At 40.7% G+C, this 17,507-nt stretch overlaps 2 protein-coding genes across 2 annotated transcripts; one reads left to right on the top strand and one right to left on the bottom strand.

The window, feature by feature from the left end:
- Positions 1-340: 340 nt before the first annotated feature.
- TRAPPC6B (trafficking protein particle complex subunit 6B) lies at positions 341-5,485 on the bottom strand. The gene is made up of 6 exons (XM_065064000.1): positions 5,174-5,485; positions 5,026-5,093; positions 3,761-3,878; positions 2,270-2,353; positions 1,124-1,217; positions 341-513 (listed from the first exon to the last, which is right to left on the bottom strand). Exons 1-6 carry the CDS (start codon positions 5,252-5,254, stop codon positions 482-484), a joined length of 477 nt encoding a protein of 158 aa, XP_064920072.1. The 5' UTR covers positions 5,255-5,485; the 3' UTR covers positions 341-481.
- A 784-nt stretch (positions 5,486-6,269) lies between these two features.
- Positions 6,270-16,751, top strand: PNN (pinin, desmosome associated protein). The gene is made up of 9 exons (XM_065063970.1): positions 6,270-6,541; positions 6,901-6,972; positions 7,799-7,867; positions 9,001-9,073; positions 9,157-9,251; positions 11,145-11,220; positions 12,955-13,110; positions 13,196-13,334; positions 14,364-16,751. The coding sequence occupies exons 1-9, from the start codon at positions 6,429-6,431 to the stop codon at positions 15,650-15,652; spliced, it is 2,082 nt and encodes a 693-aa protein (XP_064920042.1). The 5' UTR covers positions 6,270-6,428; the 3' UTR covers positions 15,653-16,751.
- Positions 16,752-17,507: the final 756 nt, after the last annotated feature.

Here is a 17,507-nt window from a genome sequence, read left to right as displayed (position 1 = left end):
TTCCTATGAAGGAACTAAACCTCCCATTTAACAACTTTAATGAGGACACTAGGTTTATTTGATAAGGGCTTCCTCAGAATACAAAAGCAAATGCTGCCTCACAGTTCAGAGTGAATAAGGTGGTATTTTGGCATTCAAGTTAAGTGACAGGAAACACTTAAGTTTCTTATTTCAATTTAGTCTTGCTCAGGCTCTATTCTCAAAACACACCTCTGGTCTTCCATATGTGCTGTTTCAGTAATTTAAATCTTCTGTTGAAAACTTGTGAATAGGCAGTTTTTACCATGTGGACATTATTATCTTGGTATAGAATAGATTTCATACCAAGATACAAGGATAGTTATTTTGATGAAAATTTATTATACATTTTGGAATTGTGCTGCACACTGGTATAATTTACAAGCTATATACAAAGCCAAAACAAGATACTGAATCCACACACAAAGGATTTTTAAGGTAGATACCAAGATTTGAATGTGCTCTACATCTTCTGTATCATCACCTGAAATTTACCTGCAAAGAAAAAGCGAAGTCAGATCAAAGTATCACCATTAGTTATTTTTCCAAGTAATTATTTTCTTGTAATCATTTTGTTAAAAGAAGTAGTAAGGGATATTTCAATCTTACTGTTTAATTGTGAACAATCTAGCCACTATTTAACTCCAACTACACAGCCTTTTATTTTTTTCCTTTTTTCTTTTTTTTTAAGTTGATCCATCACAACAGTTTTGTCAGCTAAATTTAAAATTTGTGCAAAGTATGTGGAATTTTTTAAGTCTGCCTTAAGCATCTTGGGGAGTTACAATAGACTTCACCTACTGACTTTCTTAATGACTTTTGCAGAAAAAGAGCATGCATCTAGTTGTTTTTATCTTCACTTGTTCAAATAGCCTTCTGGAAATACATCCGTATCCACTGGATGCTTCCAAATGTAAATACAACTTTTTAGTTTTGCTTTCCACTCCATATCATGGAGGTTGACCCTCTGACAGTATTTTCTGAACGCTAAAGCATTTAGTGACAAGCTTTATCCTGAAGTTCATACTGAGTCCTATGGCACTGATGAACTCAGTAAGGAAAATTACCAAGTGAGCTAATAATCGCATACTCTGGAACTACTTACATGCAGGCATTGATGAAACTTCAGCTGTCACAATACTCTTTATTCCCAAATTCGATAGGCCTCCTCTGATTAGTCCACAAGTAAATGCTAAATACTAAATATAAAGTTGCATTTTAAGTAAGTGTGAAGTGTAAAGCTTGTTGCTAGAGATTTAAACTAAGTACTGAAGAGCAAGATTTAACACTTGGATAATATAAAACTGTGAAGGTTTTGTTACTGTGCTTGAGAGACCTTGTCATATCTCTAATAGATGAAAGCTCTGATATTTGGTACAGCAGAGCTCACAATACAGATTTCTCTTGTTAGAGACTCTGTCTTGAGTCACGTGTTCCTACTTATTTCCATTAAACCTGTAGGAACTTAGTATCCTTAAAACAACTACTCCCACGACTTGGCTGAAATTACCAACCAGTATTAAAGTCAGCGAAGGAGAAACAGTCCAAGATATAGCATCCTTGCACAGGCCACATCTTAGAATGTGAGGGCAGAAGATGCCTGCAATTATTCAGGATATATCTCATAAAACTGAAGAAGCATCTCGCCAAACACAAAAAAAAATCCCAAGGATGGTAGTCTGTAACTGTGATGACTAAGAACATCAAGAATTAAGAAACTGTAAAATGGAACTGAATACCCCATTTCTTACATCCACCTGAACCAAAGTGCTTTCACTTTTTACTGATTTTACATACCTGAACTATAGTTCAGCATCTACACTCAAAACTATTTTTATTTGGTGGAACATCTTTCTGAATGTTCGTATCATCTCAGAAGCTTGTCCTCAGTAACAAACAGCATCTTCCAAATATGCTTTGGAAAATTTAAAAAAGCTCCTGAGAGCAGGTGCTTTCCAAAGAGAAAGGACAAATTTGTGTGACAGTGGCCAACAGTGACATACCAGTTACTACCATCAAGTAATTCAAACATGACAGCAGCAAATTGCATGACAGTGTTTCTCGAAGCATAAATCAAATCCATGAATCTGAAACAAGATGCATTTCTAAAAACACAGTTTTTAGAGACTAAACATGAGCTGCCCTTTTGGAGAGTCTGTATCCATTCAATTACAAAATTTAAAGTTATTATTAATAGACCAAGATAATTCAAATTAAACTGGTAGGTCCCAAGGGTAAAACTGAAGTGTACCTTTGGTGCATGTTCTAAATACTGCTTTCCTGCAGATATCTGTGTCAAGAGGCGAAATTTATTGTCTTGAAGAACATAAATACCCTGTTAAAAAAAAAAAGGTTTCCTTAGAGTAGCCATAACACATAATCAACATTATATGTGAAGGGATTTGATCTGTAGGTACAATATAAATGTCCTCAGGTTGAAAAAGGAACATTTATATTAAGGCATATACAATTTAAGCTGTATTTTTCTTTACTTATATGAAATATAAACACAAAAGAAAGGATACTTGTGAATTTACAACAAAACAACTAGATGATAATCCTAAAAACTGTATGTTTGCATTCCTCTTGGAAGAGCCCTTCCAGCGCTCTGAAGCAACAGCTCCATGTTAGAGAGTCTTTTCTAATACATCAACTATATGCTGATTTTTACATTCAAGTAATAATTTGGTATTCTTATTCTTCAGTTCAGTGAGAATTGTCTTCTTTAATAGAGATACAGGCAACAACACCCAGCAGATGATCAAAGTAAAAGTCTAGTGTTTTCTACATTACAATTTTGTGCCACAATATGCATTTTAATATATCAAGTATGAACAGAGTAATTCTAATTTATTTGATAATGACTGTGCTACTTCGGAACTTCACAATCCTTGAGATTACATTTAGGTTGCATATAAAACTGAGACCCAAGCTCAACACTGCAGGTTTCTTTGAATTCAAAGAAGATTTCTAAGATAATTATTATTCATTAAGACCACTGCTTGATAAACAGCTCACTGAAAAATAAGATTTATTTTATTTGGCACAACCCTTGGACAAATTATCTTGTCCTTACTCTGATACAACAGGAAAATGGCCATAAGAAAACCAAGTTACTCAAAGGAAGAATTTTTTTTTTTTTTTACTCTAGTAAAATAGCTGCTTAAATTATTTTGATCTTTCTTTATGAACAGTGTCTGTTGATACAGTAGAAAACATCGATACAATGCAATGTCACCAACATGTAAATTTTGGGAAGTTTTTCAGATGTTCCAGACTCATGTATGTTCAGTAGAGTGAAACTAACTGTTAATATTCTTCAAAATAAAAAATTACTTCAAGGCAGCCATTCTATTTAAATAGATGTTAAGATAGCAATAGCACTTTCTCACACTAGTTTTCCAGTAAAATTTGTTGGGAGATATATAAAAAGTTCCTGTTTAAGTGTTACTCAACTGTTACTGTTCTGTCAGTTTGCAACTCTGCAACCACACATGTGAAATTCAATCACTCATTTTTTTCAAAGAGGGTGGCAATAAAGACATCACAAGCAATTATTAAATTGTATTCTGAAACATGAACCTTAAACACCTACTTTTAAACCAAACACATAAATAAATAGTATTTTGGGTTTCTGATCAGATAATTAATACTAGACCAAGACTAATTAAAAAAATGCAGTAGTAACTCAAACCAGCATGATTGATTTTGTAAATTAAATCTTATTATAAAGCATTAGTACCTGATGATTAGTCCTTAGGTTATCTATTTGTTTTTTGAATACAGTTGTCCAAAAATCTTTGCAAATGAACTTCATAATATCTAATTCGTCCTTGAACCTGGCCGTATCTTTTGTAAACCTAAGAGATAAGTGAGAAATACATCAATAACTAAGGTGCACACGACAACTTGACCAATTAAACAGAAAAAGACAATACAAAATATGGTACTGTGTGACATTACTTTTCTGTAACCTGTTATAAAAATTAGTTTTGCAGCCATTGTACAGTATCAGTCAAGCATCACTCAGCATTCATCAAGTGTTATAACTTCAGCACAAAAGTGTACCTTAATACCTACAACCCTACAGCTGAATAAATGGTTTTCACTATAAGATTATTAAAGACAGCTGAAGTACAGAAAGATGCAAAGCACTCCATCATTTTTATCTTCAACTAAATGTCTAAATAGCAGATAAACAAAAAGCTCAAGCCTCCACTACTGCTCAGGAGTCCTTCAAACATGCAAAAAAGCACTAACACATAGGAACAAACACGTAAAACTTATTCCTGTTTCCCAAAAAATGGCCTTCTTTTTAATTTCAGAATTCTCTCCCTTTATCCTCCTTAAAGGTCTTTATCTGGCACTAAAGCACCACTTTTTCAATGAAAACATCATCTTCAGAAGCTCAAGAGTCCCTGCACGACCCCAGAACTAGGGTGCTGAAGTTGGGTGAGCAGCAAGTCATCGTGCAGCACCAAAGGGCCTGGAGAATTAAGGAGGTAAAGTTCCAGGAACTGCAAGTGCATTGGAAAAACGAAATTCAAGAGTAGCCAATCATAAAATTATGTTTAAGAAAAAAATTAGAAAGAGAAGAAAGCAACTAAATGCACCAGAACCAGGAAATACACAAAAGGAGGTCTACAAAAAGTGGAATTTGAAAAGATCATATGTATTAAAAGTAACCGTATACTCTGACTCAGTTTTCACGAAGGAAAGCACTGGGTAAGTATAGACTCCAAAATCGTCCTGTCTATTCGAACACAGGTCCCCGCAAGACTGAGATGACAAAAGGAAAGATGCCCGGGCGCCTAATGAGGAGCAAACACATCCGCACCACAACCCCGGCCCCTACTCCACGGGGCCGCATTCCGCCGGGCGGGCTGCGCTCCCGGCCCCAGCAGGCCGGTGCTGAGGGGCCCGGGCCCGGGAGGACGAGCAAGTCCCGCCGGCCCGGGAGCTGTCAGAGGAGCGCCGCCGGGGCCCGAGGCAGCGGCGGGGACTCACCTTTCGATCAGCCCCTGCCCGACGCGGAAGCCCATGCTCTCCAGCTTGGTGGTGCAGCGCCCGTTCTCCTGCAAGACACAAGGCGCCGCCGCCGCGTTACCCCGGCCGCTGCCGGGCGCCTCCCAGGGGCGGCCCCCGCCCCACTCACCCCTTCGCCCTGCTCGGCGGCACGGTACAGCCCCGCCACCATCTCGTTGTGCAGCAGCAGGAACAGCGCCTCATCCGCCATCTCCGCTCCGCAGCGGGGCTCCCGGCAACGGCCCGCTGTGCGCCGCCGCCCCGCCCCTTCCGGCCCGGGCCTGTCAGCCGCGGGTGCCCCGACGCAGGTGGCGGCGGTCGGGCTGGTCCTCGCAGGCGGGAAGCCGCGCAGCGTTCCCGCTCGCCGCCGCCCGGGGAAGGACTGCGGCAGCTCGCCGCCGCCTGCCAGAGCCTCTCCTGGGGCGGGGAAGGGCCTTTGGTGCTATCGCTTTCAGAGGCCGCTGCGTCGGGCGGTGGCGCGAATGGGAGCGGCACAAGCGAGCGCCGTCAGGGGGCCGGAGGGGAGCCCAGCGCTGGGGCCAAGCGTTCCCCGCGGAGCTGCGCACGCCACGCTGCACGGGCGGGGGGGAGCGGTGTTGCCCTCAGAGCGTCACTCGCTCATCGCCTGCCGCTGGGCTCGCCGCAGCCTCCACACACGCGTGGCACGGGCTGCGCGCCGCAGGAGGGCGCAGCCAAACTCCCGGTGTCGCGGAAACTCCCGGCAGCGCAGTTTTACAGCCGGCCCGCGAGGCACAGCCCGCGCGGCTGCGCGTGACCACCGGGAGGACCCGGCAACGCCCCCGCTGCCAGCCCGCCGGCCCGCGCGCCAGCCGCCAGTAACGTCCCAGCTGACTGGCTCCCCTGGCGCGGCCGCCTCTGTAGTGGAGCTGTGATTGGTCCCGCCCAAGCCGCCTGCGTGCGAGCCTGTCGGCGCCATTGACAGCGAGGAAGCAGGATGAGTCCCGGGTGGGTGGGGATAAACGCCCTCGAGGTGGCTTTCTGATTGGGCTGCTGGAAAATGACGTAGTGAGCTCTCATTAGCTGCGAGTGGTGTCACTCCAGCGACCCTTTCGGTGATTCGCCGCTCTAGCGGCAGAGGCTTCCGCTAGTTGGCCGGTCGGGATGCCAGTCTGTCCCTGAGCTTTGTGATTGGCGGGGGCCTACAGTGAGCCTTTCCCGCGGGGCGTGCCCTTTCCTCTCGTGCCCGATTATTGGCGGTCGGAGGAGACCGCCGAGGGGCTATTGGCTGCACCGTTCTCTCCCGCGGCTGCCGGAGTGCTGTGCCGCCAGGAGGGCCGCGCCGCGCCGCGCGTGGGCGGGGCCTCTCCTCCCCGTTACCCAGCGGTGCCTTGCGGCAGGCTCCGGCTAGGCCGCGCGGCGGCGGGATGGCGGTGGCGGTGCGCGCGCTGCAGGAGCAGCTGGAGAAGGCCAAGGAGAGCCTCAAGCACGTGGACGAGAACATCCGCAAGCTCACGGGCCGGGACCCCAATGACGTGAGGTGAGGCGGGGGCGCCGGCGCCAGAAAAGGGGCTGTGAGGAACGGGGCGCGGTCGGGGGTGCTGGTGTCCCGGGAGTGAGGGGGATTGCGTGAGGGGCCCGAGGGGCGGGTGCCGAGGAGCTGCCTACAGGCCGCCGTCCCCGCGCCTTTCTGTGGGCCGTTCCCGCTCCTCTGGTGCAGCGCGGGGGGGGTGGGGAGGGTTTGCTGGTGGTGTCTGCCCGCTGTGGCGGCCACGGGGGCAGCTGTGGGGTGCGTGAGGGAGCGATTGTGGCCGCGGCCAGCTGTGGTGGGGCGAGCAGCAGAGCCTGGGGTCGTGCTGCGGCTCGGGTCCCGCTAACAGCGGCCGTTGTCTCTTGCAGGCCCCCTCAAAATAGACTGCCAGCCCTCACAGGCCCTGGTGGAGGTAGAGGCCGTGGGAGTTTATTGCTGAGGTAAGGAGCGGGCAGTGGGGTCTCTTCCAACCTTGCCCCTGACCCTGGTTTGCTGTCTGTACACTGGGGGGTTTGTGTTTCTTTTCTGACCTTGTTGCTCGTTGTACTGCTGTTTCAGTAAGCAGGTATCAAAGCTGGCCCACAGAGCATTTGGGGGTTTATATCATAGCCTGATGTTTAGAGTATTGTCTAGTTCTGACTTGTACCAGGTTTAAACTGGTGGTTTCACCTAACCTTTGCAGCCTTGTCTCTTTGAAATCGTTCAAAGTCAATCTCTCCGTAATTAAGAAACTAGTAGCTTTTCTAGGGAGAATAGAAAGAGTTGAACTCAATGGGAATTTTAAAACCCATGTATGTAAAGCCACTAGTGTTTTGTTATGGGTTTTCCTTTCTTCACCCCCCCCTTTTTTTTTTTCTACTTCACCCTGTCTCAAGTAGAATGAAAAGGACAATTTTTGTTCAGTAGTTCTTTATTAATGGAGTAAGTAGTGGATTTTTAAATTGAATTTCAATTTTAAACTGCTGGTTAAGTCTTAATACACCTTGAAAGTTATTGCAGATGTAGGCACTTGAACATAATGGAGCTCCATATTCAAGTGCAGCTACTCAGTTGAGTAAGTGCAGAAATTCAAGTTTAAATTAGTTGGTCCGCAAGCAGTATGTTTAAACACTTCGTTGTAGAAATAACAATAAATTATGTTAGAGCTGAGTAAAACTTATTGTTATATCATGACTGTAAAGCCAAAATACTGTTTGATTGTGCAGGTTTAGGGTGGACCTGGGATTAGCCTCACTTGTTCAGAGATTACAAGTGTTTTCTTTTTAGGCGTGGATTCTCGGATAGTGGAGGAGGACCCCCAGCCAAACAGAGGGATCTTGAAGGGGCAACCAGTAGGTGGGTGCAAAAACTGATGCAGATAACTTCCTTTATCAGAATGAGAATTTATAACAGGAAATTGAAAATACTGTTTAAGGAAAATACCGTTTATAACTGATGACTTTCACTGTCTTCTTGAGAGATTACATATTTGAGACTTGTAGGAAATACATTTGTATGATAGCAATTGACTACAGTGAATTTTTTTATATGTTACAGCAACACAATGATTATAGCAATAATATAAAAATGTAGTAATACAAAGATTCTTGGGATTTTCTGTTCTGTTTGATGTACAGTCTGCCATATCATATTCTGCTTAGTGCCTAGGTTTGTTTTACAGTAGACACAAATTGAGTTATGACTGAGATCTCAATAAATTGAATGCGTACAGTATGACAATTGGATCAGATTTTGAGTTTTCACACATGGACGCAGATCCCTCAGATGTGGCTAATTATACAGAGCTTTATTCTGTGGGCACTTGTGCAATGGTAGTTTCTGACTAAAGCAAGGCTTGCTTTTGAATTTTTGAGTTAATACAAATGAACACTGTAAAGTGGCTTTACCATTAGTGAAGTGCTGTGCCGCAAAGCTGGGAGTGAAAGCTGAAAATAATTTATACAACCCACTGCCTGTTCTTTGTTAAAGCTTCAGTTCGTCCAAGTTCTCAGGTCCTAAGTGCTCTGCCTCTTCTCACCTGTTTCTAGGTACTTGGCTAGGTAACTTAAATAGCACTTCTCATTTGAAAATCATACCAAACTTAATATCCTGATGCATTTAAATCTGTTGCAAGATCCCCTTATACCAGTAAACATTTGAGAGATTCTGGAAAAAAAAGTGCAAACATTAAAAACATAAATTCAAAAGGTATTGTAAAAAGTCAAATATGGTATGAATATGGGTTCTTCTGTTTTACTTTACTGTACAAGTTGTATTAAAATCTAAACTGTCTTGTCTCACTGGTTTTTACCAACAGTAGATTCTGTCTGTAAAATGCTACGTACTGGTCATGAGAACAGTAGGAAGATTTTTACTGGAAGTGTTGGTTCTTCTGACTAGATATGCTGACTTGTTTTTTTTGTGTTAGACCAGATGCTGTCCTAAATACATATGTTCTCTAGTGTCCACTAATGCTTTCTCTTCCTCAGGCTGGGTGGAGAACGTCGGACAAGAAGAGAATCACGCCAAGAAAGCGATGCAGAGGATGATGATATTAAAAAGGTAACACATGATAAATGGTGTTGTGTGGGAAGAAACATACTTTCCTGAACATGAGCACAGTAATTTGTTTTTCTTGGTTGTAGCCAGCATTGCCATCTTCTGTTGTTGCTACCTCCAAAGAGCGAACACGTCGAGACCTTATACAAGATCAAAATATGGATGAGAAAGGAAAACAAAGGTATGTAGAAATCGCTCAAGCGCTTATGTGATGCTTCTGAGTGTTAGCACAGGAAGTAGCTTTAGATTTTAAGTGTTATACAGATGCTATAATGTATCAAAGATGACATTGAAGAGGCACCATAATGGTATAAAATTGATTTTTTAAAAATATTTTCTTAAAATTGTTTCACAGCAAGACATAGTTACTGTAACTGGTGGGTTCTGTTATGCTTCTCAAGCCACCTACAGGAAAAGGCTTGCTAGTGCTGTTGTAACTGGTCAAGACAGAAGTACATATAGCTTCATTGGTTACTTACCATTTTGCACCTTTACAACTGTCTTGGTAAATCATTTATTTTGTTGGTTGAAGGAGACTTCGGGGTTTTTCCTCTTTTTTTAATGCACTAGTTCCATCACGTTTCTTTTATTACTTTCAGGCTCATTATTATGTATGCAGTCCAAACTTCCTTTTGCCTGCTTCTTTCTAGATTCCTCCTATGTGTACCTCCTTTTTCCTATATTTTTGTGTGTGTGTGTCAGGGTAGCTCATAAACATTCTTGCAAAAATGCAGTTCTGTTGGGAAAAGGTGTTAGAAAAGCAAATTTGCAATTGTGTCCAACCTCTTGAACTCCATCCACTTCATTCTGCAGTTCACCTGATGCAATAAGAATGCACACCTCAAATAAATAGAAGAATGATCACTGGAATAAGGAACTATAGAGATCTTCTTTGACAGGGACCACAGATCAATTAGCACAGAAAAGGCACTTTCCTTCCTTCTTTTACAGTTACACCACCACTAACAGACTGCTGTTACTTCTATCAGCAGTTTCTAACTGCTTTTCTTACAGGAGGACTTTCAAATCCTTAGTGGACTTCCTAGAGCTTCAGGCACTGAAAGTTCGTTTCCTCAGAATTGTTGTTTTACTGTTTGGCACTTCAGTAGAGAGTTGGCTGTGTGACTTATGGTGGAAAGAGGCTCTTTAGAAGGACAGCATCCATTGAACTCTTGATTTTGCTTCATTTCTTCTGGGATGTCATTCATATACAAATACACCTTGAGTAATCTCTAGCTCTCCCATTTTTTATTTCTTCCCATTTCTAGTGTTTAATATACAGACACCTTTACCATTCCATGTCAGGTTTGTGCCACAGTAGTAGAGTGGTATTGAGTGAAGAGAGTAGCATTTCCTTTCACTCTTTATTGGGGAAAAGGTCAAGGCAAATAAGAGTCTGCCTCTTCCGTAAATGCTTCATTGGGGATTAAATGGAAAGAAAGAAAGAGTGAAATTCAAGACATTAGGTCTTGTTCAGAAGAAGGGAATTCCTTGAAGAATTTTATTTACTAAGCTTTCTCAAAACAACACTGAACTGGATGAGAGCAATTCTGATTTCATCCCACAGTGCCATGTCTCGTTGGAGCAGATACTGTTAGGCAAATTGCGACAGATAAGCTTTCACTCCCCTGTGGCTCCATTTCTCCTTAATCCTCTGAGTGGGGTGGAGGGGTTATGTTTATCACAAAGAGCAATGACCTTCCAGTTCACTACTGTATTGATAACTCGCACTCTACTTACTGAAGCTTTTCTTCAGTAATCTCTGCTCTTGGATTTATTTTTTTAAATATTTCATTAGTGTCATTATTTCCAGATGTAAAACATGCAAGCTTCCAATTTTCCCAGTGCTAACTGTGCTATGTTACGGGTAAGAGCTATGTCTTACTCTTAAGCAAAATATGATATGTCACTGTAAATTATATCCATGACTCTTGGCACAGTCAATATGTGTTCTATTGCTAATGGTGTTGAGTAATACTGAGCTTTTAAAAATGAATGTCTCTTCTGATCACTTATGCAAATAAAAATCTTAGTACTTGAACTGTATCTCAAACTTCTTTTTGTTTTTATTCAGGAATCGACGTATATTTGGCTTGTTGATGGGCACTCTTCAAAAATTTAAGCAGGAGTCCACAGTTTCTACTGAGAAGGTACTTACTTTTAGTTCTGTCTGAATCTAGATTGTAAATAATAAAGTAAAATTCTATAGTTATGCTGCTTCAAATAGGAATGAATGTTACCCATGGTCTAGGTTGCAGGTGCAACAAATTGGCAAGAGTGCCTGTAGATTTTCGTTTGCTTTAGTCGAACTGTGGTGGCTGGCAGGAGAGGGACTATAACAATTTCATGACTATACAACAGTATTTCTTAGCATTGCAAAAGCGAAAAGGCAATGTTTTGTTGAGTGAGTTTGTTTTTAATTGCAGTACATTTTTAAAACATGTAAAATACAAAATATTATTTTTGTGTGTATATTGTTGTGTGTATATTATTTCAAAGTAAATGAGATTTTTTCAGGTAACTGTTTAATAGGTCATGGGCTACTTCTGTAATGGTGATTCAGTATTGCTAAAGCAGTGCTAACCCTGCTGTGTTCCAGATGTGTAAGTTATAACCAAGTATACAGAAATGAATGGTTGTATTAAGTTTTCTGTTTGATTACAAATGGCTTCCGCTCTCAGTATTAAAAGCAAGAGTTCTTGTTTTTAATAAATGCATATGTGATTGTACTGATGTGAAGGCTTTTTATAGCTTAGTGGTAACTTCAAAAAACTTGTATATAGCATGACAGTAACTTTATTCCTAGTGTGGCCTTTTAAATTGTGGAGCACATGGTATTTGTTTACCGTTGCCCTTAATGGGTTATTCAGTTAATACTATAACCTTTAGATTAAAAACAGTGTTTAAAAGTCCTGCTTTCAGCAGTCCAGTGGAAGCAGATGCAGTCTTTAAACTTAAAACCTTTTCTGTGTAGTGTTAGCATAGCTGGCTTGCAGTGTTGGTATTGATTACTTTAAGATTCAGTGTTTGGATATCCAGCTGTTTTATTTAACTTGTTGTGTAGCACATGAGAAAGGACCAAAGTTCTCTGTTGCCTGCTTGCCTTTAGAACAAGAAACTATAGATTAGGATGGTCTAGAAACACAGAATCCTTGTCTAATTTTTAGTAGTATGTGTTTGCACGAAGAGACTTTGAGGAGTTACTGCTCTTTGCAACATTTTCTTGAGAATTTGTATAGGCATTGTTCTCTTCATACAAAAAACGCTTAAGTATAAATCAAACAAAGTAGAGGCCTAAGGAGTTTTATGACATGGCTATTTTGTTGTCCAGGCACTGAATTATATTTTTTTATTAGACAACTGTTGTACAGTCTGAGTATATGGCTGTTTAGGACATACGAACAGGGCATTCCTGGATTACAGTAATATATCTAATTAGCAGTGAATATGCAGAAAGTATTCGCAATGTAATTTGTTTTGTTGGTCACAAACACCAGTCTGCAGTCCTTCCTTTGTTTCTGGGGGAGTTGACTTTTTTTTTTGCCTCCAAGTGGAATACCCAAAATCGATTCAATTTTTTTCTGCCATTAGGGGGGAAAAAAGCGTTGAAGCTTGCGCTGAAAATTCAAATCCAAATTGAATGACAAAAAAGCAGACAGAAATCTACAGGGGTCCATAATTTTATAGCTGACTCACAAAAAATCAAGTGCTGGCAAGCAATTACACTGCTTTCTTTTACCTGTAATTTAGGAGATGTTTCTTAATGCGTTTTTAGGAATGCCTTTAATGGCATAAATAATTTGAAGTTTTAATTGGACCAAACTTTCTTGGAACATTTTCTTGATTTAGAAAAAATATTTAAGATACTTCTTTATTTATCTTAGCAAAAGAGACGACAAGAAATTGAGCAAAAACTTGAAGTGCAGGCAGAGGAAGAAAGAAAGCAAGTTGAAAATGAAAGGCGAGAACTGTTTGAAGAAAGACGTGCTAAACAGACAGAGCTGCGGTTACTGGAGCAAAAGGTTGAGCTTGCGCAGTTGGTGAGTTTTAGTTTTGCTCTTGATCTTAAATATTTTTTAAAATTATTTTTAGTATATCTTAGGGTTATTTTCTTTCATTTCTCAGCAAGAAGAATGGAATGAACATAATGCTAAAATAATTAAATACATTAGAACGAAGACAAAACCCCACTTATTCTACATACCTGGCAGAATGTGTCCTGCTACGCAAAAGTTGATGGAAGACTCACAGAGAAAGATGAATGGTAAGTTGTCTTTGATACAAAGGCCCTTGTTCTTGCTTCCCTTTGTTTGCTGTATTAATTAATTTTAAGTCTCTCTGCTTAAATACATTCATTTCATGGTTAGGGCAAACTGTGTTTTCTTGCATGGGTGTTCATCATAAGTGAACGTTACTCTTTCAGTGACTTATTTTTATGTTGGATGTGCTTTGCTTCTTTTACAAGAAGTCAAGCGAGGTGTATGAATAATCTCAGAGGTATGTGTTTAAAACACAGTCCTTTATATTACCTTTAGTACTCAGATATATGCCCGTGCAGCAACTTAGTTTTTGAAAAGGCAGATTCTATGGATTGAACACCCAAGGAAATGCAGATTTTTACAAGGGATTTGAGAAGCATTTTCTTAAGCGCAACACTAGAACTTGATGATGATAATTTTTACTTTTTTTCCTTAATGTGTGTTCATTTCTGTTTCACAGGATAACTATAATTTTCTTTTTGGAAAACAAAATACTGCAGTTGATGGTAGTCCTACTGTTCTTCTTTTATTAAACTGAGAATGTATTGGGGTTTTTTTTCTTATGAAATGTTTCTTCATTGTGTGGGGTTGTGGGATAAGCTAGTTTACCTGTCTGAATAGCTTATATTATTTAAGCTTTCTTAATACCTAACCAGCTTTTTGCTGATTCTGTCTTTTGTTTACCTTAGGAAGTATAACCTTGTTAATATATAAATACCAGGAAATTAAGGTATTATTTTGTTATACTGTTGGTTGGATTGATTTTAATGAAGTCAAAAACTCTTTTTGTTAGCCTGAATTTAGGGCTTTACTGTTCTGATACTCAGCTGAGCTGACTATCCCCTTTGCTTTGTTTTCTTAAGGTAACTAGCAGTCTTTTTCATTATGCATGAATGGCTTGTTACTTCAGAATGAATAAGGATGCAGTATTTATAAGTTAAAACAATTTGATAACTTATTAGCTTATTAAGGGGAAAATAGACTTCAGTATCAGTAGATTTTCTGAAATTATTATTTATTCATTTATTCCTTAGCGATCTTTGAAAGCAGGAGAAATGAATTTGCAGAGCAGATTAACAAAATGGAGGCCAGGCCCAGAAGACAATCTATGAAGGAGAAAGAACAACAGGAGTTGCAGAAAGAAGAAAAGAAGGAAGAACAGAAGAAGGAGCAGGAAGAGGGTAAGGCGGCTCAGCAGGTGGAAGAGTTGGAGACAGGTAATCAGCACAATGATGTAGAAATGGAGGAGGTAGGGGAGGAAAAGGGAAAAATAGGTTCAGGGCATAGTGATGCAGAGAAAGAACAGGAAGAGGATGAACAAAAACATGAAATGGAGATGAAAGTAGAAGAGACTACTGAGGTGAGGGAGAATGACAAGCAACAGGATGGTCAGCATGAAGAGGTCACAGTCATAAAAGAGGAAAGTGAAAACATTCAGCCAGTGGATAATGACCAGGATGTGGCTGAAATGAATGAGGCTGATAGTGTAGAACTTGTAGAAAATGAAAATGGCAAAGAAGTGGAACCAGAAGCAGAGTGTGATGCTCAGCCAGAAAAAGTGTGTAGTGTTCCTTCTCCCAAAAAGGATAAAGGTATCAAACCAGAAATTGAATCTGAACCTGAAGAAAAACAAGAGAAGGCACCTGAAGCTCAGCCAGATCCTGCGGCTGAGGGTCTATCCCAGCCGCAGTCTGTGCCACTGCCACAGTCACCTCAGTTGTCTCAGTCCACTCAGGATACAGAGCCCCAGACAGACAAGGATGAAGATGCTGTGGTATCTGTAAAGGTGACTGAGGCACAGACAGAACAGACTCAGACACTGAGTGTAGAAATTAAGAATAAGACTAGGAGTAGAAGCAGGGGTAGGGCAGGGAACAAAACTGGTAAGAGTCATAGCCGTAGTAGCAGCAGCAGTAGTAGCAGTAGTACTTCAAGCAGTACTACTACTGGAAGTAGTTCCAGCACTGGCAGCACTAGCAGTCGGAGTAGTTCCACCAGCAGCAGCACTACAAGTGGAAGTACTAGCAGGGGCAGTAGCAGCAGTAGCTCTAGCACTAGTGAAAGTAGAAGTCGAAGCCGAGGAAGAGGGCATAACAGAGATAGAAAACGCAGAAGGAGCACAGACAGGAAGCGAAGGGATGCTTCAGGAGTAGATAGAAGTCACAAGTCCTCAAAAGGTGGGAACAGAGATACCAAAAGTTCAAAGGATAAAAGTTCAAGATCTGATAGAAAGAGATCTATATCAGAAAGTAGTCGGTCAGGCAAGAGAACTTCACGGAGTGAAAGAGACCGTAAATCAGACAGGAAAGACAAAAGGCGTTAACAGAAGAGACCAAGCTTCCTTAGCCTAATCTTTGCAGCGGAAGAGTATTTGAGTGAAAGGATTCCCTATAAGGAGAAGGCTGCCTTAAGAATTGCATGCTGTAAAAAATCTTTTGGAAAAATGCAGACTGTTTACCAGGCATTATTGTACTTTTTACATAATTTTGTAAAAGGTTACTTACCAAAATTATGTGAAGTTCCTGAAAATGTAAAAATAAAAGATTAACACTCCTTTGCATCTTTTTTTAAATATCCTGTACTCGTTAAGATCCTCTGTATATTTTAATAGGTAAACCTTTAAGTAGCTGTGATCACTTCTTCTGTATCATACACTTTTTTTTTTTTGGTAGAAATAAATGTGCATTTTAAATAAATTGTTTGAGATGTCCTGTTGACAATTAAATTCCCCTTTTAGATCATATGTAGGGAGGCAGCATTGCAGGAACCATAAAAATTTGCTTTTCCCCTCTATTCCTTGCAAGAATGGGAATCTTAAGACCCAGTAAAGGGAGTAATCTCTGCAGTGCTGGGTAGGAAGGGGAAGTAATGGATTTGCATCTATACCTTTTGTTTTCTTCTGTAATCACAAGCTTTTATGCAATTCTGTATTCCAGTTTTATAAAACTTTTTTCTTATCCATAGCAAGCAGTGATGAAATGGGAATGCTAACACTGGCCAGGATAGCTCATCAGTCTGGAACACCACTCTTATCTGCCTTCTGCAGGTGCTTTGGTGGTATTTACGTCTATGTTCTGGAGACAGTTAATCTGTTTAATGATGTTGCTTGCTTTTATGGCCAGTGGAGGGAAGACTTCAGCTTGCTTCTCAACCAGGATTCTCTTTATTTTAGTTGCAGACTAATATTTGATCCCTTCATACCACTAGGAATAGTTACATTGCAGTGTTGGAGTTACCTGGGACTACCTAATACTGATGTTGTGTGCGTGTAAGAATGCTTTCTGAATGTATTTAATACAACTTAAGGTGGTATGGTGTTATCTATGAAGGTGGATACTGTTTTTATATAATTTTGTATGGAAAACAATAACATCTGTTGCTCTGTTCTGTACATGTGCAAATAAATGTGGCTTTGTAGACTACTCAATGCCTATGATGTTTTCTGTAGCACAGATGTGTTACCTTAGTCTTTCTGCATTTAAAGCATGAATCATAATTGCAAGTGTCTGTACCTTAGAAGCTCTATATCCGAGGTTGTTCTTGTAGACTTTAATGCCTATTAACTGAATCTGAAACACTGCTATAATCCTGTTGTCTTGGCAGGAACTCCTGTATCTTTTATGCCAAATCGCAGATCACAAGTCCTATAAAGGTTTTGGAATGGAAGTGACATGTAAGCTTATTTTAGTGTATGAAATGCCATATATAGCCCATTTTTCTGGAACATAGGGCAGACTTTTGTAAAGTTCTAGTTTGGGAGGGTGTACATTTTTGGATTTTCCATCTGAACTCAAGAGTAGTGACAGACTTCTGAAGTGCTGAACTTCCTGGCTTAAAAAAAAAGTGTCTAGCAAGGGAAGAAGTGGGGTGTTCTTTCAGCACAAACAGACACAGTGGGAAAGCTCCTCAGGCTTCCCCCTTCTCAACAAGTTCAATACTTTATGCCGATTCTTCACACCATTTGCTACTTCAGTATCCTACCTGCCTCCGCTTCTTTACAGCTGAGGATCATTTTTAGTTCTTGTAGTCTCCAACCATATTCCCTTCAGAAGAGTGTGGTGATTTAATGTGGGTTGTATTTTGAAGGACAAGCAAAAGTTCAAATGCCTTATTGAAGGTGTTAAACACAGCAGTTTACCACAAGGAACAAACTTTTATGCCAAGTAGTTGAGGAAATG

Source organism: Columba livia, chromosome 5 (genome assembly GCF_036013475.1).
Source record: "Columba livia isolate bColLiv1 breed racing homer chromosome 5, bColLiv1.pat.W.v2, whole genome shotgun sequence".
Classification (NCBI taxonomy): Eukaryota; Metazoa; Chordata; class Aves; order Columbiformes; family Columbidae; genus Columba; species Columba livia.
The sequence above is the reverse complement of the archived record's forward strand: the minus strand, read 5'-3'. Positions and strand labels throughout refer to the sequence as shown.

Coding starts and splice junctions, on each gene's coding strand:
- TRAPPC6B (XM_065064000.1), bottom strand. CDS start 5,254: ATGGCGGATGAGGCGCTGTTCCTGCTGCTGCACAACGAGATGGTGGCG. Junction 1,218..2,269: donor ATTTAGAACATGCACCAAAG/GTACACTTCAGT, acceptor CTTTATATTTAG/TATTTAGCATTTACTTGTGG. Junction 514..1,123: donor AGTTTCATCAATGCCTGCAT/GTAAGTAGTTCC, acceptor TTTTCTTTGCAG/GTAAATTTCAGGTGATGATA.
- PNN (XM_065063970.1), top strand. CDS start 6,429: ATGGCGGTGGCGGTGCGCGCGCTGCAGGAGCAGCTGGAGAAGGCCAAG. Junction 7,868..9,000: donor CTTGAAGGGGCAACCAGTAG/GTGGGTGCAAAA, acceptor TCTCTTCCTCAG/GCTGGGTGGAGAACGTCGGA. Junction 13,335..14,363: donor CTCACAGAGAAAGATGAATG/GTAAGTTGTCTT, acceptor TTTATTCCTTAG/CGATCTTTGAAAGCAGGAGA.